The following is a 20,464-nucleotide window of genomic DNA, read 5'->3' as shown; positions in this document are numbered from 1 at the left end:
GCCACCACTGGTGTGGGGCAGCCAGGGAACAGCCACACATAATGCCACACAGGGACAGCTTGCCCGACACTGAGATGCAGCCACCTCTGAGGGCGGGGCAGCTGGGGAACAGCCGTGCAGCACCAGCACCAGGCTTATAGGAGTGAGAGCGTTCCACTCAGTGACCTTCATTCTACCAAGAACCATCTCACCCCTTCTCAGTCCTGCCCATTTAGTGTCACTGGCTTTTCCTGCACTCACATCCCCTGTATTTTATCTAGATTCATCAACTGCAAGAACCTCAGAGCTGGCCGTGTCTCAGTGCCGGGCGAGCCATTCCTATGCGGCAATACATGTGGCCGCTCCCCAGCTGCCCCCCCCGACCCCGGCAGAGGTAATTGCATCTCAGCACCTGATGAGCCTTCCCTGTGTGGTGTTCTGTGCGGCTGTTCCCAAGTTACCCTGACCCAGAACTGGCTGCACCTCAGTGCCGGGCAAGCGGTCGCCATGTGGCGTTATGTGTGGCTGTTCCTTGGCTGCCCCGTCCCAGAAGTGGCTGAAGCTCAGCGCCAGGTGCGCCATCCTGTCTGGTGTTCTGTACAGCCGTTCCCCAGCACCCCCGCCCTGGTGGTGGCTGGGTAATCCCCAGGCGGTTCGCAGTGCTGAGTTGACTGGTTATATCAGCCTCAGCTGACTGCTGTTTTTCAAGCTGGCAGGAAGTGTGCAGGGTGGAGACGGGAAATGGGGGACAGGCTGGGGTAGGGGAGGCCAGCACCACAGAGTCCACATGCCTTACAGAGGTGAGCAGTGAAGCAGACACGTGCAACTCACCAGCCCAGATGAACGTGGTGGGATAGCAGGAAAGAGCATACACACGCCAGGCAGGGGTGAGAGCCTGGGGACAGCTGGGGCTGGTAGGGGATCGGGGGGGGGGGCACAGGCTGGTGGGATTATGGAGGGTGTGTGGGGAAGGGGTACAGACTAAAGGGGTGAGCTGGGAGGGGAGGGGTACAGGCTGTAGGGGTAGGATTAGTGGGGTGGGGGCTGAAGCAGCCAGGGGCCTGTGGGGAAGGGATACAGGTGGGGTGGGTTGACGTGAGCTGGGGGGTTACGGGCAGCTGGCTGGGGGCGGGAGGGGTGGAGAACGGGGATTTAAGGACCTGGATGTGGTTGGGCTCAGGGTCAGCTGTGGGGGGTATCAGTAAGGCAGGGGCTGTGGCTGGGGGAGGGAGTAGCTGGATGTGGGGGGGTTACTGTGGGGTGAGCTGGAAGATGTGGGGGGCTTGTAGGTGAACCCCCCCATCTCCCCTCCCCACATTCCCCCCTCTCCCAGGTCCCAGCACATCCCAGCCCCCCTCCCCTCCCCACGGTCCTTGCCATGCTGCTGCCCCTGCTTCTCTGTCTCCTGCCGCCCCCCGGCGCCTGGGCGAGGGCCCGGGGCTCCCTGTCCAGAAAGTGCGGCCACCTGCAGTATTGGCACCAGGAGGTCCAGGCCTGCGTCCCCTGTGAGATCGGCTATGCACACCTGGTCCCGCTGCGTGGTGAGTGGGAGGGCAGAGAGGGGTCAGCAGGGGCACCGCGCTTCGGGGTGGGGGGCTCATCAGGGGGCACCATGCTGTGGGGTGGGTGGCTTGGTAGGGAGTGCTGTGGGGTGATCAGCAGGGGGCCCTGGGGTGCGGGGGGGGGAGCGCCGTGCTGCAGGGAGCGGGGCGGGGGCTCTGTAGGGGGCGTTGTGCTGTGGGGAGGGTGGACAGCTGGGGGCCCTGGGGTGCAGGGGGGGGAGCGCCGTGCTGCAGGGAGCGGGGCGGGGGCTCTGTAGGGGGCGTTGTGCTGTGGGGTGGTCAGCAGGGGGCCCTGGGGCGCATGCTGTGGGGCACTGTGCCATGGGGCTCTGATCCACTCCATGGTCTCCCCAGGGCAGGAGTTCACCGTGAACTGTGGCATGAGGGACACAGGCGGCCGTTTCGCAACTCCCAGCCAGGCGTGTCCCCCCTGGTCCTTCAACAATGGGCAATTCCTGCTGTGCCAGCCCTGCTCCCAGTGCCCGCCCGGCACCCAGCTCAGCCCCTGCACCCCTCTGCAGGACACCCAGTGCTGCCCCCCCGGGTATGACATGGACCCACCTTGGCTAGAGCAGGGGCTGGGAGTCAGGATGCCTGGGATCAATCCCTGGGCCTGGGAGGGGAGTGGGGTCTAGTGGTTGGGGGGGGTTGGGCACCAGGACACCTGGGTTCTCTCCATGGCGGGGGGAGGGGTGCTGCTCTCTGCCCTGTCCGACTGGCTGCTCTCGGCTCCACAGGCAGCGGTGGGGGCCGGCTGGCAGGTGCCAACCCCGGTGCTGCTTCCCTGACGAGCAGTGTCACCCCGAGGTCCGGGCTTACCTCGACTGCAGCAGCCCAGCGGAGGTAGGTGCCGGGGGTGGGGAGGCCGTATCAGTTAGAGCAGGGGTCTGGAAGCCAGGACTCCTGGGTTCTATTCAGACTTGGGCGGGGGGGGGCGGTGTCAGATGTGTTCATTCCCAATTGCATGGCTCTGCCTTTCAGGCTCCCGGCGCCGAGTCTTCTGCCTCCCCTAGGTCCCCCACTTGGCTTCCACCTTCAGAGATACCGGGGCGCTCTGGCCATGCCCCAGGCTCTGCTTTGGCCCCCACCTCTGGGACCCCTCAGTGCCCTGGAGGGCACGAATCCCGCAGGGACACGGCAGGTATGTGGGGTCTGTCAGCGCCCCAGCTGGGCCAGACCGGGTCTGGAGTCACAGGGAGCTCCCCCCACACCAGTACACCCACCCTGTGCCCACAGCGGCCCCTGCTGGCCAAGGCCAGAGTAGCCAGGAGCTGTCCCCGTGACTCACTGTCGCCCCCTTGCAGGCTATGGTGGGTATGTTGCTCTTCTGATGCTGCTGCTCGTGCTGCTGGCTGGGGCCTTTGCCCTCCTGGTCTGGATGCAGCGTGGCCTATGCCCCCACCAGGGTGAGTAGCCAGCCAGCCCCACGGCTGCCCTGCAGCACTGCCCCCCTTCTGCCCATGCTGCAATAGACCCCCAACTCCATCAAGCTCCTCCCGCTGCTGAGAGCCCCCCCACTGCCCATCAGGCTCCTCCCCCATACCCCAGCCTCTCCATCCCCCACTCCCATTCTCATTGAACTCCTGAGGCAGAGACTAGGAGGAGCCTGCCCCCTTGGGAAGGGGTGGGTCTGCTCTGTTCTGCGAGGAGCTCCTTGGAAGAGTGGGAGGGGCCTGCCCCCAGAGAAGGGCTGCTCTAAGCACTCGAAACCCATATCCTGGGGGCAGTGCTCCTTGGACAGCAGGTGGGGGCCTAGCCCCTCAGCTGATGCTCCTTGGACAGCAGGTGGGGGCCTAATGCCTGGGGGGTGAAGCTCCGCTCCATGAGCGGGGGGCAGGGTTCTGGTAGCTGCTCAGTGCTCCCCTCGGGCTGGGGATCCAGGGCCTCAACCCTCACCACCTCCTTCTGCCCCCCAGCCTCCAGCCCCATGGCTAAGCCCCATCGGCTGCTTCCCCCCCAGAGTACAGACAAGACATCTGGCAACATAGCACCCCCCGCTGGCCATGCAGGTAGGTGCAGCTCCCTTCCCCCACCAGCCATGCCTACACCCACACCTCCCCGGTCCCAGCTCACCCCCGCTCTGTGCCCCACAGGCCTGTGGGGGGCACCGCTGCAGCACCTGCTGGACAACGTGGACGTGCTGGAGGAGCTGATCATGCTCCTGGACCCCGAGGGCAAGGCCGGGGGGGGGACCCGGCACCTGGCTGCGCGCTACGGCCTCTCGGCCACCTGGATTGACTACGCCTATTCCCTGCGCAGCACACGGAGCCCCCTGCGTGCCACCCTGGAGACAGTGGCTGCCCGCCAGCCCGATGCCACGCTGGGGCAGCTGGCCGGGCTGCTGGCTGCCCTGGGGCGCAAGGATGCCCTACAGGTGTTGGAAAGGGCACAGGTGGGGGTGTAAGCTGCCTGCCTGGACTGACGCTCAGACCCCCCCCACCAACCACAGGAAGGAAACAAGCCAGGACCTCGTTCACGTTGCCCTCCGCTCTCTAGCTGCGCAGCCTCACTGCTACAGCCCCCCTGCCCGGGGGAGGGAAGGGGGGCAGGCCACTGGGGTTCCCATCTATCCCCCTCGGCCAGAATCACAGAGAGCACAGGACAGCTGGTTTTCCGCTGCTGGCCTCTTCCCAAGGGGGGCTATGCACCAAGAACCATCAAGGAGCGTCGTTACAGTGAAGGCCAGGACACCTGGGTTGCCAGGGGACTGGGGGCAGTATTTGCCCCCATGCTAGAGGAGGGTTGAGGGGCAAGCAGCCAGAGGGGCTGCCCTCCCCAACTAGTCTCAGAGCCCATGGTGCAGCTGGTCACATCAAAGGCCAGCAGGAGGCGCCAAAGCCGCACTGAAGACCTTGACACCACCACCAAGCCCAGGAGACCGAGTCTGATGCAGGCCAGGAGCGTTTGAGGCAGAGCATCTGAGTAACTGCCACACTGCAGCAACCCAGGGGGACAGCTCGCCCAGCACAGAGATGCAGCCACCTCCGGGATGGGGCCAGCCCCTGCAATGAACCTGGCCCGAGCAGCAGGCACAAGCCCTGAAGGTGTCTCGGGAGCCAGCGGACGCTGCCCAGTGGAACTCTGCCTGGAGGCGTGAGACGAGGGAGGAACGGAAATATGTCCCAGAGTCGCAGAGCACCCCCTCGGCCAGCATCCTCCTCCTGGTGTCAGAGATGGTGACTTTGGCCAGAGCCAGGTTGAGGCGGCTGGGGAAGCAGCAGGGAGCTGTGGCTGCCCCAGGCCTGAACCAGTGGAACAGAGGAGGCCCTGTTGCAGAGCAGGAGGGAGGAGCTGGGGCAGGCCTTTCCCAGCTGGGGGCAGTGTGCCCAGACCCCCCCTCAACCTCTGGGCATCTCAACAAAGCCCATTTCCTCCCCCCCCCCCGCATGAGAGCGCCCCCCCCTTCCCCAGGCACTTATGCGAGGAAGAGCACAGCATGTGAAAATGACCATTTATTTAAAATTATACCAACGGGGCGGGGCCGGGGGGCACAGGGCCGACTCACCGCTTTAAATAAAAAAGTGCATAGAAAATAAACAGGTTTAGAAACATCTGTACAAATATCTACAGGGTTGGGGGGCCGTTGGGGGGCCTGCCCTGGCCCCCCACCCCCCACTCACACCCTCCCCGTACAAAAAGGAAAACAGCCCCTGGGCCAGAGCTGGGAGTTCAGTCTCAGGAGGCGGCAGCTGGGCAAACTCCCCCCTCCCCACACACCCCTCATGCCTCTGCTAGTGCAGATCAGCAGGGGGGTTATTGTGCACCCCTGCTCTGGGGGGAACCCCACTAGTCCAGCCCACATTGGGGGCTCTGAAAAAGGGGGCAAGACCCTGTTCCCCAAGGGGCCTGCCCCAAGTCAAGTCTTGCTCCTCCCCGCCCAGGAAAGGGGGTCAATTGAGGGGCAGGAGCCACAAGCTGCCCTGGAACCAGGGGCGGGGGGGGGGGAGAAAAGGGGGAGATCACAGCAGAGGAGTCTGGGGCACCGGGCCCTGCCCCCAGCACTAACACTAGGGGCCCTCCCTCCTCAAGCCAGTGTCTGGGGGGTGCTGAGCAGCTGGGCTTCCTCACCCCCCAAAAACCCAACCCCGGGCTGTTGGGGGCCTGGAAGTGGTCAGGGGATGGGGAGAGGTAGCAGGAAATAGGGGGTCCCAGCGAGGCTGGATCCCAGCCCCCAAAGGCTGGGCCAGGCAGAGCAGGGAGCGCTAGTTGAGGAACCGGCGGCAGCGCTTGGCCCCGCAGTTGCAGGGCAGCTTGGAGCCGGCGTCCTCAATGGGGAACTTGTAGTCGTAGGTGAGCTCCTCGCCGCGGAAGATGCGCCGCAGGGCGAAGATCACGATGTGCTTCTGCCCCTCCACGTGGATGACGCGCGAGTAGCAGTTGGGCTCGCACGAGTGGTTGATGAAGCGGGCGGCGTTGCCGTGCATCGTGGCATCCACCACGTCGAAGTCGTCAATGCGGAACATGTAGCAGCCGATGCCCTGCGGGGCGGGGGCGGGTCACGGGAGGCTCCATGGCCGCTGCTGGGCCCCCGAGCCGGCAACCCCCCCAGCCGCTCTTCCGCACCCCCTGAGCCAGCAAACCCCCCCCAATCTTCCAAGCCAGCAACCCACCCCCAGCCACTCCTCTGCACCCCCTAAGCCAGCAAACCCCACCCCCCCCAGCCTCCAGCCCCCCCCCCAGCTGCTCCTCTCCTGCCCCCAGCCACCTCTCCCGATCTCCAGAGCCAGCAAACCCCACCCCCCCAGCCACCCCTCCCAATCTCCCGAGCCTGCAACCCCCCCCAGCCGCCCCTCCCGATCTCCCGAGCCAGCAACCCACCCCCAGCAACCCCCCCTCCGCCACTCCTGCCCCCGCAAGCTGGTAACCCACCTCACCGCAACCCCCACAGCCACCAACCTCCACTCACCTACCCCTCTCCTGCCCCCCCCCCCCGCCCTCAGCCCCTATGGACCAGGTCCCAGCAGCCCACCTCCTGTTCCCCCAGTGCTGACAACCTCCCCCCACCCCCAAGACTGAGACTTTCGCAGCGAAGCTCCCCCAGCCCAGCCCCCCCACACCTTGCCATCGTAGTACTTCTCACGCTTGTCGGTCAGCACCGAGCGGATGACGATGCCCGAGTACTCAATGACCATCTCGCCCGCATCAATGGTGCGTTTGCAGAACAGCCCACGCCCGTGGATGGCCGACCTGGGGGGGAGGGGGTGGGCACACAGGGTCAGCGCAGGAGCCAGGCCTGAGATCAGAGGCAGCGCACTGGGGGGAGGGGGGAAGGCAGGCAGCACTAGCCAAGCACCACAGGGAGGCGCCCCAGGAAGCAGGGCAAGCCAACAGCAAGTGTCCCCAGGGCAAAAAGCAGCAGAGTGAGAGGGGGCGCCAGCTGTAGCCAGATGCCCATTTCTGCCCCCCTGTACATGCCGTGTAAGAGCGGGGCCATGTGCTGGGCCCTGGGATGGGCTTGGGGGGGGGCAGATGCGTTACCTGTACACGCCCACAGCCTCCTTGGAGGTTCTCTTGAGGTGCCGGAAGCGCATGGCCATGGGCAGCTCCAGGCTGGTGGCTCGCCTGGGGAGAGAGCAGGGCACAAAGCGGATCAGAACCGAGCCCACCCAGGGCCCCCGCCAATAGACACAGGGCAGCCCTCCCACAGCTGGACACAGAACCCAGGAGTCCTGGCTCCCAGTCCCCCCCCGCTCCATTACCTGGTGGATTTCAGCTGCACCTCATCCTCTTCCTCGTCATAGGTGCCGCCCTCGGGCAGCGTGCGGTGCTGCGACGCCAGGAAGTTGAACATGTCAAAGGTGCATTTCCTGGGTGAGGGGGGGTGGGAGGGCAGGATTAAAGCACCATCGACCCCTCCCCCATTCCCACCCACATCCCCACCCCGATCAACCCTGCACCCCCCACCCCACTCCTGACAGACCCCTCACTCTCCTACCGGCCAGGTCGCAAGCCCCACTCCCAATGGCATCCTCACCCCAGGGTGGATTCCCAATTCCGGGGGGTCTCCCCCACTCCCTGAGACCAGACCTGCTCCACCCAGGTCCACGTCCCCTCGGCCCCACCTGACGTAGACCTCGGCGCGGGCGCAGCCATTGGGGTTCAGGGGCAGTGACTCCGACTCCTCCTCATGCTGGTGGTAGCGGAATTTGTACTTGTGGCAGGACTTGGCGCCGTGCAGCTGCTCCACCAGGAAGGTGACTGCATCATGGTGCATGCCCAGCAGGCGCACCCCGTTCATGCCTGGGGAGACCCCCAGGCATCAGAGACCCGCATGGCCTTGAGCCCCGCCCCGCCCCAGAGCTGGCAGAGAACCCAGGAGTCCTGGTTCCCAGCTCTGCCCGCTCTAACCACTAGACCCCACTGCCCTCCCAGAACTGGGAGAGAACCCAGGAGTCCTGGCTCCCAGCCCCCCTGCTCTAACCCACAAGACCCTAGGCCAGGGCTCCCCACACTCACCAGCGAATGACAGGTGCTTGAGGCGGGCATTGGCTCGTGCCTCCTGCACCTTCTCAATCACAGCCTTCCAGGCACCTGGGGAGAGAGCAGGGGAGAGCATGAGCCCCTAGGCTGCCTGGCACTCCCACAGCCCTGTGCCCCATTCCCTACCCCTCCCTCCGCCTAAGCCAGCCAGTCCCCTCCCTGAGGCCTGATCAGAGCCGGTGCCCCTTGGAGGGGAAGGCCCAGTGTCCCTTTCCCCCACTAGCCAGTCCCCTCCCATCGGGGCTGCTCAGAGCCAGCATCCCCTGGAGGGGAAAGGCCCCATACCATCAATGCTGTCAGCCTGCACGCTAAGGCCATCCTCACTGCTGATCTCGAAGCATAGGTGCGGCTGGCTCTTGGGTGGCGCCTCATTCTCCTTATCCTCGCAGTACAGGGCGTCCTCATCGGAGCTGGACAACTCCCCTAGGGGTAGAGAGTGAGAATGGGGCAGGGTGGGGCAGGGCACAGAGTCCTGGCTCACGTCTCCACGCCGCCTCCCACCCTGCTCCAGTCCCAGGCTCCCCTCTGCCTACCAGCCAAGCCCTGCAGCACGGCATCCCCCAAACCCCCTCACAGGATGGCATGATGCCCCAACCCCCCCGCCCCCCCATGGCACAGCACCACACCAGTCCCACTCCCCACACTGGCTGCCCAGGCAGTACCTGTGTAGCGGTGCCACGTGGGCTCTGGCGGAGGCTCCAGGCTGGGATCCGGCATGCGGGGGCTGCACTCCGGGACGAGGGAGGGATCCGAGGGTGACCTGCAGGGGTCAGGCAGAGAGAGCTCAGCACGGACAGGCCACCGGCCGGGAAGGTGGGGCAGGGCGGGGGGCCAGCAGGGCTCACACTCACCCTGTGCTGCCCCCATCGCTCAGCTCCGCCTGCTCCTTCAGCGCCGCCAGCTCCAGGACACTCTTCACCGAGGGGGTCTTCATCCGCACCCGGCCGGGCCTACAATGCCAGCACAGCAGTGGACTTAGGGGGCAGGCAATGGCAGCTGTGGGTTGGGATCAAGGGGCCCTGGCAGAGCAGGGCAGGTTGTGGGGAGCCCAGGGCTAGGACAGGAGGGGGCTGTGGGTCAAAATTGAGGGGTACTGGCAGAGCTTGGGGGGGGCGGGGTTAAGGCACCCCATGGCACAGATCTGACATGTCCTTACAGGGAGACATGCACTGGGCGGCCATGTCCCAGAATGCACTACTCCCCACAGCTTATGGGGTTGGGGTCACCTACCTGGGGCCCTGCGGGGGGCTGGTGAGGCCGTTCCTGCTCTGGCTGTCAGGGGTACCAGCTGGCAATGCAGGGGGCAGCAGCTCTTCCTCTTCCTCCAGCTTGGGCCTCTTGGGGTGGGCACCAGCGACGGCAGAAACCCTCTTGGCACTGCTGGGGAGCTGGTGGGCATGTGGCTGGGGTGGGGGGACAGGCAGGTGGAGCAAGCCTGAGTTGAGGGCCAGGCGCTGCAGCAGGCAGGGCTGGGGCAGCCCCAGCGAGGGCGTAACCAGGGCTGAGGGGCCCAGGGTGAGCTGCCCCCCAGCACCTGGTGGCCGCAGCACATTCATCATGGGCACCATGCTGAGAACAGGCGCTCGGATGGTCCAGGTGGGCACTGGGCTCCTGGCCACGCCCAGTGGGGCTGCAGCACGGAAGATCACTGTGCCCAGGCTGGCTGGGGGCTGTGGGGGCAGAGCCGGGCCTGGCTTGGCGGGGGCACCCGGCCCCTCCAGGCTGCCCCCTGCCAGCGCCTCCTCCCCGCCCTGCATCTTGACGAACACCTGCCCCAGCTTGTTGACCAGGATGACCTTGGAGCCAGGCTTGGGCGGGGCGGGCGCCTCGGGGCCCAGCACCCGGACGCCCGGGCTGCCTGGCACCCAGCCCAAGGCACGGGCTGGCTCGGGTGCAGGGCCTGCCTCGCTGCCATTCACGCTGGGCTCCGGGGCCTTGCCCTCGCCCAGGTTCTTCAGCACAAAGTCCACGATTTCCGAAGGCAGGTCCTCGGGTGGGGGGGCGGGGCCAGCTGACCCCTGCTCTGCCCCTGGCTCCACCCGCTTGCCATTGGCACCCCGCCCCTCACCCTCCCCATCATCCACCCCATCCAGCTGGTCGATGTGGGGTAGCGGTAGGTCCAGCGGGTACGGCGCCAGGTCTAGCTCCCGTGTCACCACCGTGCGGGAAAAGCGGAAGTAGCGCCCAGTGCCCCCAGCCCCTTCCTCCTCCTCGTCTTCGTCACTGGGGCCGGCCAGGGGCAGGCCAGGCGAGGAGCAGGGCCCCCGCCCCTCACCCCCCACCTGGAAGGGCTCATCCAGCAGGCTGTCGTCGAACTCCAGGTCCGAGACGTTGAGCTCATCGAAGGTCAGTTCGGGGGGCACGCCGGGGGACGAGGGGATTGCCGGGGGGGAGGTAGGTGGGCCGGGCCTGGCTGAGGTAGGGGGGTGCTGTGGGCTGCTCCCCGGGGGAGCGGCTCCTGCCCTGAGAGAGGTGGGGCCCGGCGGCCGAGTCCTGGTGGGGCGCGGGGGGGAGGGGGCCCGGCGCGGGGGCGGCGAGAGGGGGCTGTGGCGCCGGGGGCGGCGCAGTGGTGTGAAGTCCGGGTCGCCCACCGTCAGGATGTGGTGGGCCATGGACGACGTGCTGCCTGAGGGGGGAAAACGGGGGGGTGAGATGCTGGCACCGGGTTTGGGGGGACCCCGCACACCACTCCCAGGCGGGATCAGACCACCAGCCCCCAGAAAGCATCTCACAACCCTTGGCCCACAACACTGCCCCCAATTCCAAACCCCAAAGAGTGCATCCCAGAACCCCCTAGGCCACAACTCCTCCCGCCACCCCCCACCCTCCACAGTGCTTGTTTCCCAGAATCCTTTGAGAGACCAGGCCACGAGCAGCAACCCACCCTTCTCCCTCCCCCCACAAGGCAACCAGCCCTGCCCCTCATGACCAGGCAGGGGGCACTTACCGGGTGATGGCAGCGGCCGGGAGGAGACCCCAGCCAGGGGCCGGCGCGTCGGAGAGTAGTTGGGCACTTTGATGCGAGCTCCAGCCAAGGAGCGGGGCACGGAAGTGGTGGCCGGCTCCGGGGGAGGCAGGGGCCCCGGGTTGCAGGAAGGCGAGTGGCACTCTGGTGCCAGCATGGCAGGCGCTGCACTCGGGAGGTGCAGATCCCAGAGGTGAGCGTCTGAAACCGGAGCAAAAACAACATGCTAGGTAGAGCGAGGAGCCGCCTACGGCACGGAGACCCGACTGCATGGCCCTGGAGACAGCACCAGGACACGCGCCTGGTACAGAAATGCAGCCACCTCTGGGGCAGGGCAGCAGCCACACAACGCTGCACTTTGAGCTGAAAGGAGTCTCCCCTAGCTGCAGCAGCGGGTATTTTATCCTCTGCCAGGGTGAGAGGACAGCTCCCAGGCAGGACACAGGGGCTGGTGCACCAAGGACAGCCCCGCCCCCGAGGATGGGAGCCCCCACCCAGAACACGCTTGGCTTGTGCAGAGCCCACAAAGCCCCCTTGTATGGTGGCAGAGTGCCTCCCCCTTCAACCGGGTCAGCCCCCCACCCCATCCCTCACCTGTGGTAGGGCTGTGCACGATGGTCTGGTTCTCCTCCTGCCCCACCAGCGGGTCTGGCTCCTTCTGGTTCGGCTGGGGCCGGCACTCCAGGATTCGGCACTTGTACCAGCAGCGCCTCCGGGCATCTACGGTGCTCCAATACAGCCGAGTGCACCTGGCAGGAGAGGGCACCGCCCAGAGCCACCTGAGCTCTGGGACAGCACAAGCCAGAGACTCCACCCCCGCCCCAAGCCCAGCCACAGGTATCTGGCTAAAGCACCTCCCCGAAAGGTGGCTGGCCCAAGTCACTGCACCGTGCCCTGGCCACTCCCTCCACTGGTTGCCCCTATCCCGCCTGGTGCGGCCAGTGAGTTGCAATGAACCTGCCAGGGAACCGTCCCACGGGCTGGACGCCTGCGGCCAGACGGGTCTCGACATTGGCTCGGCACCATATGCGTCCTTGCCACCTTTCCCTTGTGCTGATAGTTCAACCCTCCCTGGCTGCTCCGGCATGGCCCCAGCCGCCCACTTAGCCCCCCGAAGAGGGGCATGGGGGGCTGGAAATTGGGGTGGGGTACACAGGCAGCCCCAGGGCGGGGGAGGGTTGGGGATGGGGTCATCCCTGTAGTGCACACACTGCAGGGCAGGGAGCCAGGGAAGCCCCGCGCCGGGGGCCAGATACTCACTGGTAGCCGACAGGGAAGAGGCATCCCTCGCACTCCGACAGGTCCGTCAGCAGCCCCAGACTGTCTATCTTGATGGAACCTACAATAGGAGATGAGGTGAGGACATCCGCACGCACCTACGGCCAGATGAGAGCTGGCACCCCGTGGAGGGGGAGGCCAAATGCCCCATTCCCTGCCCGCCTCTTCCCCAGTCAGCCAGTCCTCCGCTCTGGGGCCGGATGAGAGCTGGCGCCCCCTAGAAGGAAGAAGCCCCCCCGCACTCACCGATCATCATGTTGACTGTGTCGGGTTCGAGGCCAACCATGAATTTCCTCTTGAAGCTGATGCCCTCGAAGTCCACGTAGACCCGGCGCAGCACATCGAACCCGTCCTCGGTGACGATCTCCTGGAGCGGGTGGGGGTATGGGTCAGCAGCTGGGCAGTACCCCCTTGCCTGGAAGCACTTTAGCGGGGACCCCCCGCAAGGGCCAGCCTGGCCATAGGGACCCCGCAAACACACCATGGGGCCCTAGCCCTCAATCTCCAGGGGAGTAGCACCCCACAGCCCAACCCGCCCGGCTCGCAGCCCCCGCCCCCCGGCAGGTGCATCCGGCACGGCCCCTCACCGTCCCATCCAGCAGGTCCGTGTGCTTCTGGCAGAAAACCTTCTTGTCCTCCTGGAAGGTGCAGCGGCGCAGGCGGGCGCACATGAAGTGGTAATTGCTGAGACAGGCCGACAGGCAGCAGCCCACTGTGGCGCCGGTACGCTGGCAGTGCTCGCAGCGCTGGGGGCACAGCGGGGGTAAGGGGGCAGCGCTCGCAGCCTGGCCTGCGCCAGTGCAGAGGGCAAACAGCCGGCCTCAGGCGCCCCCCCACCACACCCCGGCCTCAGCCTGCCCCCGCACTGGCCAACAGCTGCCCCGCCCCCACAGGGGGAGACAGGCCCCACCCCCGGCCCTCAGCCCTGCCCCCCACCAGGAGACAGGCCCCACCCCCGAAGGCTTCAGCCCCACCCACCCCAACCCCCCAGTGGCAGACAGGCCCCACCACCCACCTCAATGGGAGAGCAGCAGCCCTTGCCCCAAATGCAGACACACCTGCTCCCCTTCAGCCTTACCCCACCAGCACCTCAGCCTCGCCCCCTCACTCAGCCGAGGCCGACCCCCCGCCTGCAGGGACCTGCCCCCTCACCATCTGGCGCCCCCGCACCACGGCAGCATGCACGTTCTTCAGGGACCCATCGTTCTCCTCAAAGACCTCGGCCGACCAGATGGCGCAGTTGACGTGGGTCCATTCATTCTGGCCGATGTACAGGAGCCGCCCTGCGTCCTGGGGAGGGGTGGAGAGCGAAGGGGACAGGGTCAGCATCACCAGCCAGAGGGGGAGCAAAGGGCAAAAAACTCCAGCAGTGACCTGGGACAGAACCAGGAGTCCCAGCTCCTAGCCCCCTCTGCTGTAACCTTTAGCCCCCACTTCCCCCACCCTGAGCAGGGGACGGAACCACACTCCATGCTCCCCTGGATCCCCAGCGGCCCAAGGCCATGCGTTTGGGGGTTGATGACTCACCCAAGCCCTGGTGCAGCCTTGGGGTGGGCCAGGCCTTACCTTGGACGGGGCGTCCCCATACTGAAGGCACAGGGCGCACTGACGCTTGTCCTCAGCACCGCTGCCCAGCCCCTGCTTCGACAGCGCCACCTCCTGGCCCTTCCCACCTGCCAGGAGAGAGGGTGAGAGCTGCTGGGGGCAGAGACCCGATGGTGGTGATGGGGTGGGGGCGTAGGAGAGAGGCCTTAATGCACATGGAGAGTGACCACCAGCTTCCTTCCCCCATCACCCCTACCAACTCAGCAGCTGGCCCAACTTCCAGCCCCCATTCTCCCAGTCTAACCCACCAGACCTCACTCCCCTCCCAGAGCCAGGGACAGAACCCAAGAGTCCTCTCCCCCAACCACTCGCCCACCCCTGCCCTAACCACTAGACCCCACTTCCCTCCCAGAGCCCGGGAGAACACAGTTCTGGCTCCCAGCTCCCATCCCCCTACTCTAACCCATCAGACCGCACTCCCCTCCCAGAGCAAGGGACAGAACCCAGGAGTCCTGGCTCCCAGCCCCCCTGTACTCACAGGTGCCCACGGTTCCGGGTGCCAACTGGCCATTCTCTGTGGCGCTGGGCTCCTCGGGCCGGCGCCACTGCGCATACATGTGGTCGGAGGAGGGGGGCAGCACAGCGTCAGGCAGCATGCCACTGTGGGGGGGGGGGGCAGAGTAACAGCGTGAGGGCAAGGGAGCCGGGGCCCTGGGAGTCACCCCAAGCCCTCCCTGAACCCCCCAGTGTCCCTGTTGCCAGTCCCCCCCACCTCCCAGTACTCACTTGGGGAGGCAGCTGCGCCGCTGCCAGCGCTTGGCGTCCTGGGCGTTGAACCAGCTGAACGAGCGCGCCATGAGCTGCAGGAGAGAGCCAAGTGGTGGGGGCTGCACCGGGGAACGCTTGCCACATCCACAGGGCCCCCCAGCCACCCCGCCCACCGCTGCTGCCCCCCAGCCACCGCCACGGGGGCCCAGCATCCGCCCCCAACCAGACCCACAGTGGGCCCAGCTGACCAGAATCCTGTCTCGCCCCCCATGTGCAGCGCCCCCCCGAGTGCCCTGGCACGCACACCATGCTTGCCCCTCGTGCTCCCTGCGATACCTCAATGTAGAGCGCCTTGGCAGAGGGACCGCCCTGCTCCTCCTCGAGGCCCTCATGCTCCTCCAGGTGCCGCAACAGGATGCCCACCACGTCCTCGCTGAACCCGTGCTGGGGGGAGAGCGACCGTGGGGGCAGAGCCTAACCACTACCCCGCCCTGCCCACCACCCCCTCTGAGCCCCCCTGCACTGCTCTGTCCCCCACCTCCCTTGCCCATCCTTCATGCTCCATCCGTGCCCTGCACGGCCCGCGGCCCCCTCACCACGGAGCTGTAGTGGCCCTGTTCGAAGAGCTTGCTGATAGTGCGCAGGTTGCAGGGTCGCCGGTGCACCTTCACGCCGTCATCCGGGCAGCACTGCAGGGAAATGGGGGTCAGCACCCAGGAAAACCACAGGTCGCTGGTGGGGAGGGGTCTGCTCTCCCCAGAGTCTGCACCCTGCCCCCGTCTGTGTTCCACTGTCCCAGACCAGGGTCCATCCCCCCCGCAGGCAGGGACTCATCCACCTGGCATGGGCCTTGTGCGCCTTGCAGCCAGAAACGCCCCCACAATCAGCTCCCAGCCAGCTGCCAGGAGGGGGGGGCACCAGACAGTGTCACTGCAACAACATGGACTAACGGGGGCTAGGAGCCAGGACACCTAGGTTCTACCCACAGCTGAGAGGAATAAGGGGACTCATGGATTCCAGGGGGCGCTGGGAGCCAGGGGGCTGAGGTCTCTCCCAGCTGGGAGTGCTGTGGGAACTAGTGGGTTAGAGCGCAGGGAGAGGCCGAGAGCCAGGGGGCGGGGGCTCTCCTGGCTCCGGGGCGCAGGGCCGTACCTGGGGGCACTACAGCAGGGGCTGGGAGCCAGGGGGCGGGGTCTCTCCTGGCTCCGGGGCGCAGGGCCGTACCTGGGCGCACTGCAGCAGGGGCTCAGCATGCTGGGAGGCCAGCATTCCCTGCAGCACGTTACGCAGCCCCTTGCGCAGCTCCGAGGTGAGGACATCCCGCCACTTGGCCCGGTCGCTGCCAGAGCAGGGCCGGCAGTTGTAGACCACGCTCTCTGGCAGGCTGGACAAGATCTCGTAGTCCTCGTCTGGGGAGAGAGCATAGCAGCTCAGGCAGCCCCAGCCCCATGCAGCCAGGGGCAGGGGGTGCATGGGCCAACCATGGCCAGTAAAGCAGGGCCAGGGCTAAGATGGCAGCCCAAGGCAAAAGGGGTGTGCTGCAGATACTGAGGGGACACACTAGGGGGTGCTGTGCCAAAGGGGTCATGGCTCTCCCCAACCAGCAGGGCCAGCCCTGAAGCCCCAGGGCAGCGCTTGAGGGCACTGTGGGGGTTCTGTGCTGCAGGTGGGCATGGCTCTCCCCAGCTGGCAAGACCAGCACCGAAGCCCCAGGGCAGCACTAGGGGGCACTGTGCTGCAGGGGGCAGGGCTCTCCCCAGCTGGCAGGGCCAGCCCTGACACCCAGCGCAGCTCACTGGACAAGCCCGCAGACTGACCTGAGAGCCCCTCACATTTGGCATGAACCCAGTGCTCGCACTTGGCGCATTGCATCATCTTGCTCTCGTAGTCGTTGTCCTCGTAGCAGTGAGAGCAGATGGGGCAGTAGTTACCTGGGGGGCAGAGGGGTTAGTGCTGCACATGGGGCTGGCACCCCCAGAGGGAACAGGCCCCATTCCCCATCCCGAGCCAGTCCCCTGCCCTGGGGCCAGATGGGAGCCTGTGTCCCCTAGAGGGGAAAAGGCCCATGCACCATTCCTTGCTGCCCTTATCCAGCCAGCCCCCAACCCTGGGGCCGGATGGGAGCTGGCGTCCCCTAAAGGAGAAAGGCCCCGCATCCCATTCCCCACCCCCCTGAGCCAGCCAGCCCTCCACCCTGGGGCTGGATGGGAGCCTGCATCCCATAGAGGAGAAAGGCCCTGTGCCCCATTCCCCACCACACACACCTTTGTCATAGAGCAGGGAGCAGGGGGGGCAGAAGCTGTAATCATGGGACCACTCTGTGTCCCAGTTCTTCCCTGGGGCAGCCCCACAGCTCTTGCAGCGGATGCAGGCAGAGCAGATCTGGGGAGCCAACAAGAGCGTTAGTGTGGGAGAAACGCCCCCCCTCACAACACCTCAACCCTGCCGATCCCAGGATAGACCCTGCCCCCTTCCTCCCCATCCTGGCACGGCCCTGCCCCTGTGCTCACCCAGCCCCTCTTCTTGCGAATGGGCTTGCTGGGGTAGTTGGGGCCCAGGCAGGCCGGGTGGTAGCAGTTGCGGCAGCGCTCGCACTCCAGCAGGGGCTGTGACAGGGCAGAAAGGAGAAGGCAGGCATGAGACACGGATGGAGACCCCCTGCCCCACCCCGAGATGGCGAGGGCTGAGATGCAGCTGCCTCAGGGTGAGGCCAAAGGCTGATCACCCAGGGCCCCCTCACCTGGCACTGAGGAGGAGGGGCTGGCAGGGGGTGGAGGTTGTCGGGCCCCTCTGGAGGCTGGCAGGTTGCCACCCCCTCCCTCAGGTGTCCCACCACTCCCTGCCACCCGTCAGGTGTGCCCAGTGGCTGCACTGGGGGTGGGGAGGCTGGTCCACTCTCGGGTGGGGCAGGTCACCCAGGGCCCCTCGCCCGGCACCCTCTGGGGTCGGGTGAGTAGCTGGTCACCCAGGGACCCCCTACCTGGCATTAAGACACAGCCCGGCTGGGAATTCCCAGCTGCTTGGCATTACCAGGTTTGGGCAGGAATGAAAGCCGAGCCCCAGTCACGCTGCCCACGTGGGTGATTTTGGGGAGCAGAACGGAATCACCCGAGGGGGACTAACGGGCCGGACACTGGGGTTCACACCTGGCTTTTGGCGGCAAAGAACTGTACAGAACCCAGAGGAGTCAGGAGGTGGGTGTACAGCGCAGGGGGAGGACAGACCTCAACGCTAGGCATTGGGGCCAGCCCCGACTGCCAGGGAGAGCCCCCCACCCGCGCTCCCTGCAGCACAGCGCCCCCTAGTGCCGTGCTAGGGCACAGGCTAACGCTGCCTGGCGGGAAGGGCCCCGACCTCCTGCCAGGGCACCTACCTTGGAGACCTTGTTCTTGCGCCCACACACGTGGCAGAACTTGCAGCGGCGACAGCACCAGTTCGCTTCCTGCTCCCGCTGCGGCTGCTCGTCCTCCTCCAGGCAGAACACGTGGAAGGGGTCGCAGCAAACCTGGCAGAACACCAGCTGGGGAGGGGACGGGCCGATGAGATGGCTCCGCCCAGAGCCAGGAGGGAACCCTGGAGTCCTGGCTCCCAGCCCCCCGAGCTGGGAGAGAACCTGATCTCTGGGTTCCCAGCCCTCCCCACAACCACTAGACACCCCCCACCTCCAGAGCAGAAGGGGAACCCCAGTGTCTGGGCTCCCAGCACCCCCTGCCCCCAGAGCGGGGGGAGAACCCCAGCATCCGGGCCCCACGCTCTCACCTCATGGAAGCCCTTGCTGGCGCAGAGCAGACACACGAGCTGGGCTGTGACAGGTCCAGAGGTCAGGATGCTGAGCCCCCCCATCAGCCACACGTTCTCCAAGTCACAGTCTTCCTGCAAGAGATGGTGCCCACCCCACAGCTATGAGCCTCTCGCCCTGCCCACAGACGGCTTGCTGGGACCCTGGAGACAGACATGGGCTGGGGCCGCAGCCAGGGACACAGAGCCATGCCACCCTCTGTTCCCACCCACCCCACAGGATCCTAAGTGGGCAGGCCAGAGGGGACCCTCACACCGTGGGGCACAGGCTGGAGATTCCTCAGTGGTGCCTCCCAGCTCAAAGGGAAGCATGGGGACCAGCCTCCCCACCCCCAGTGCAGCCACTGGGCACACCTGACGGGTGGCAGGGAGTGGTGGGACACCTGAGGGAGGGGGTGGCAACCTGCCAGCCTCCAGAGGGGCCCGACAACCTCCACCCCCTGCCAGCCCCTCCTCCAGCCCTGCCTGGTGGGGGGGGGGGGGCTCCAGCACCAGAAAGGGGCTTAATTCCTTTGCCCCACCACCTGTGTGGGACTGAGCTGCCCTGTGTCCTCAGCACCTCAAGGGGAGGGGGCTGGAGGCTCGCGCTGAGATGTGGAGCCAGTGCTGACACCCCTCCCACAGCAGGGCCGAGTTGGGTGTGGATTCTGCCCAACACTGGGGACCAGAGAGCGCTGCCCCCTCACCTTGAAGTCAACACGCAGACGGTGGACCCCGTCAGTGGATTTCTGCTTCCCGTTCCAGCCATTGGGGAAGGAAGGGAACGAGCCAGAGGAGAGTGTGTCCTGGGGGGAGAAGGAGGTCAGTGGGAGGGAAGGCAGGGGACCTCCACCCTCTAAGGGGCATCAGCTCCCATCTGGCTCCAGGGCAGGAGACTGGCTGGCTCATGGGGGTAGGGAAGGGACACATGGCCTTTCCACTCTGGACGGTGCGGGCTCTGATCCAGCCACAAAGCAGGAGAATGGCTGGCTCAGAGGGCAGAAAACAGGACACGGGTCCTGGAACCAGCCAGTGAGAGCTGTGCCAGTCATGTGGAGGCCTGGATGGAACAAGGTGGGGTTCCCCATCCTGGCAGACCCCTGCCTGCCCACCCATGATGGTGTTCGCACTGGAATCCCTGGGCCCCATGCAGGCTCCTCTCCCTCTGCTCTGGGCCTGGGTCCTTCCAGTGCTGGAGCATAGGTGCATCACACCCCATACACTGCTCACTCCATGCCTGGGGCCACCTCACCTTCTCCAGCCTCCTTCTCGCCTTGAGCTGCACGACGGGCTGCAGCGGCGTCCTCCGCGGCCGGCTCTGCTCCTCTGCCTCCATGGGGAGCAGGTCTGGAGGGGCAGAGAGACTGTTAGAGGGCCAGCAGCCCCAGCCCACCTGCTGGCACGGCAACATCCCAGGCCCTGACCCCTCTGCACCCCAGGTACCCAATACACAGGTGGGGGAGACAGCCCAGGGAAGCCAGCAACCTGTCACGGGGAGAGGGGAGCCGGCCGCCACGCAGTGGGGGGCGGGTGGGAGCCAGCTCAGGCGCAGGGGGGACGGAGGTCCCAGCAGAGCGGCTCACCCGAGTCACGGGAGGGCTTCCTACGGGGCGTGGTGGAGCCAGGCCGGGGCTCAGCATCCGAGTCATCCGTGGACTCGAAGATGTCGTAGGAGGGTCTCTGCTTGACGCAGCGCCGGGCCGACTTGCGCTGCAGCAGGGCCTCCTGCTCTGCTGTCTCTGTCGCCCCCAGCATCAGCTCCCAGGGCGCTGGGAACTCCTCCTGTGAGTCCTCCGAGTCCCGCGCCACCACCGGCTTCACCACCGTGCGACCTGTGGGCGGCCGAGAGTCACTGAAACACGGGGCCCATGGCACTGCTGGCCCCATCACTGTGTGACCTGCAGGCGCCAGCCCCATCGCAGGGTAGCCAAGAGATAGCCCCCACCATCCCCACAACCACACAAACCACAGGGGGCAACCAAAACACACAGACAGCCCCAGGTGCCATGGGAGCAGCTCAGAGACACAGACGGGTCCTACAGCCCCACCACCAGGCAACCTGCCAAGAGACACTGATACACAGCAATGCAGCAGCTGCCCCCCAGCCCGG

General features: G+C 66.2%; 2 protein-coding genes across 4 annotated transcripts in view; one reads left to right on the top strand and one right to left on the bottom strand.

Moving 5' to 3' along the window:
- The first annotated feature begins 641 nt into the window (after positions 1-641).
- On the top strand, positions 642-5,069 carry IGFLR1 (IGF like family receptor 1). Of its 3 annotated transcripts, XM_073323399.2 has the most exons (8): positions 647-866; positions 1,313-1,520; positions 1,896-2,085; positions 2,279-2,384; positions 2,523-2,682; positions 2,846-2,947; positions 3,458-3,550; positions 3,635-5,069. In XM_073323399.2, the coding sequence occupies exons 2-8, from the start codon at positions 1,358-1,360 to the stop codon at positions 3,943-3,945; spliced, it is 1,125 nt and encodes a 374-aa protein (XP_073179500.1). In that variant the 5' UTR covers positions 647-866; positions 1,313-1,357; the 3' UTR covers positions 3,946-5,069. The 3 variants fall into 3 exon arrangements, with proteins under 3 accessions (XP_073179501.1, XP_073179500.1, XP_073179502.1); XM_073323400.2 differs by lacking the exon at positions 2,846-2,947 and having other exon boundaries at positions 642-866; XM_073323401.2 differs by lacking the exon at positions 647-866 and having other exon boundaries at positions 1,409-1,520; positions 1,901-2,085.
- KMT2B (lysine methyltransferase 2B) overlaps positions 4,979-20,464 on the bottom strand; it is a 34,728-nt gene continuing 19,242 nt past the window's right edge. Inside the window, exons 8-37 of the mRNA XM_073323398.2 lie at positions 19,938-20,186; positions 19,607-19,701; positions 19,062-19,160; positions 18,337-18,450; positions 17,951-18,097; positions 17,088-17,183; positions 16,842-16,959; positions 16,395-16,508; positions 15,802-15,986; positions 15,174-15,266; positions 14,914-15,021; positions 14,596-14,669; positions 14,348-14,469; positions 13,831-13,937; positions 13,417-13,554; positions 12,852-13,010; positions 12,511-12,631; positions 12,247-12,325; positions 11,581-11,735; positions 10,969-11,187; positions 9,252-10,647; positions 8,873-8,971; positions 8,684-8,781; positions 8,307-8,444; positions 7,998-8,072; positions 7,604-7,781; positions 7,241-7,348; positions 7,020-7,103; positions 6,599-6,728; positions 4,979-6,019 (exon numbers count right to left, since the gene is read on the bottom strand). Of these exons, the coding sequence (XP_073179499.2) occupies positions 5,744-6,019; positions 6,599-6,728; positions 7,020-7,103; positions 7,241-7,348; positions 7,604-7,781; positions 7,998-8,072; positions 8,307-8,444; positions 8,684-8,781; positions 8,873-8,971; positions 9,252-10,647; positions 10,969-11,187; positions 11,581-11,735; positions 12,247-12,325; positions 12,511-12,631; positions 12,852-13,010; positions 13,417-13,554; positions 13,831-13,937; positions 14,348-14,469; positions 14,596-14,669; positions 14,914-15,021; positions 15,174-15,266; positions 15,802-15,986; positions 16,395-16,508; positions 16,842-16,959; positions 17,088-17,183; positions 17,951-18,097; positions 18,337-18,450; positions 19,062-19,160; positions 19,607-19,701; positions 19,938-20,186 (5,174 nt within the window). The 3' untranslated portion in view covers positions 4,979-5,743. The remainder of the gene's footprint in view (positions 6,020-6,598; positions 6,729-7,019; positions 7,104-7,240; positions 7,349-7,603; positions 7,782-7,997; positions 8,073-8,306; positions 8,445-8,683; positions 8,782-8,872; positions 8,972-9,251; positions 10,648-10,968; positions 11,188-11,580; positions 11,736-12,246; positions 12,326-12,510; positions 12,632-12,851; positions 13,011-13,416; positions 13,555-13,830; positions 13,938-14,347; positions 14,470-14,595; positions 14,670-14,913; positions 15,022-15,173; positions 15,267-15,801; positions 15,987-16,394; positions 16,509-16,841; positions 16,960-17,087; positions 17,184-17,950; positions 18,098-18,336; positions 18,451-19,061; positions 19,161-19,606; positions 19,702-19,937; positions 20,187-20,464) is intronic.

This window comes from Lepidochelys kempii, chromosome 24, assembly GCF_965140285.1.
Source record: "Lepidochelys kempii isolate rLepKem1 chromosome 24, rLepKem1.hap1, whole genome shotgun sequence".
Lineage (NCBI taxonomy): Eukaryota > Metazoa > Chordata > Testudines > Cheloniidae > Lepidochelys > Lepidochelys kempii.
This window is presented reverse-complemented; position numbering and strand designations above follow the sequence as displayed.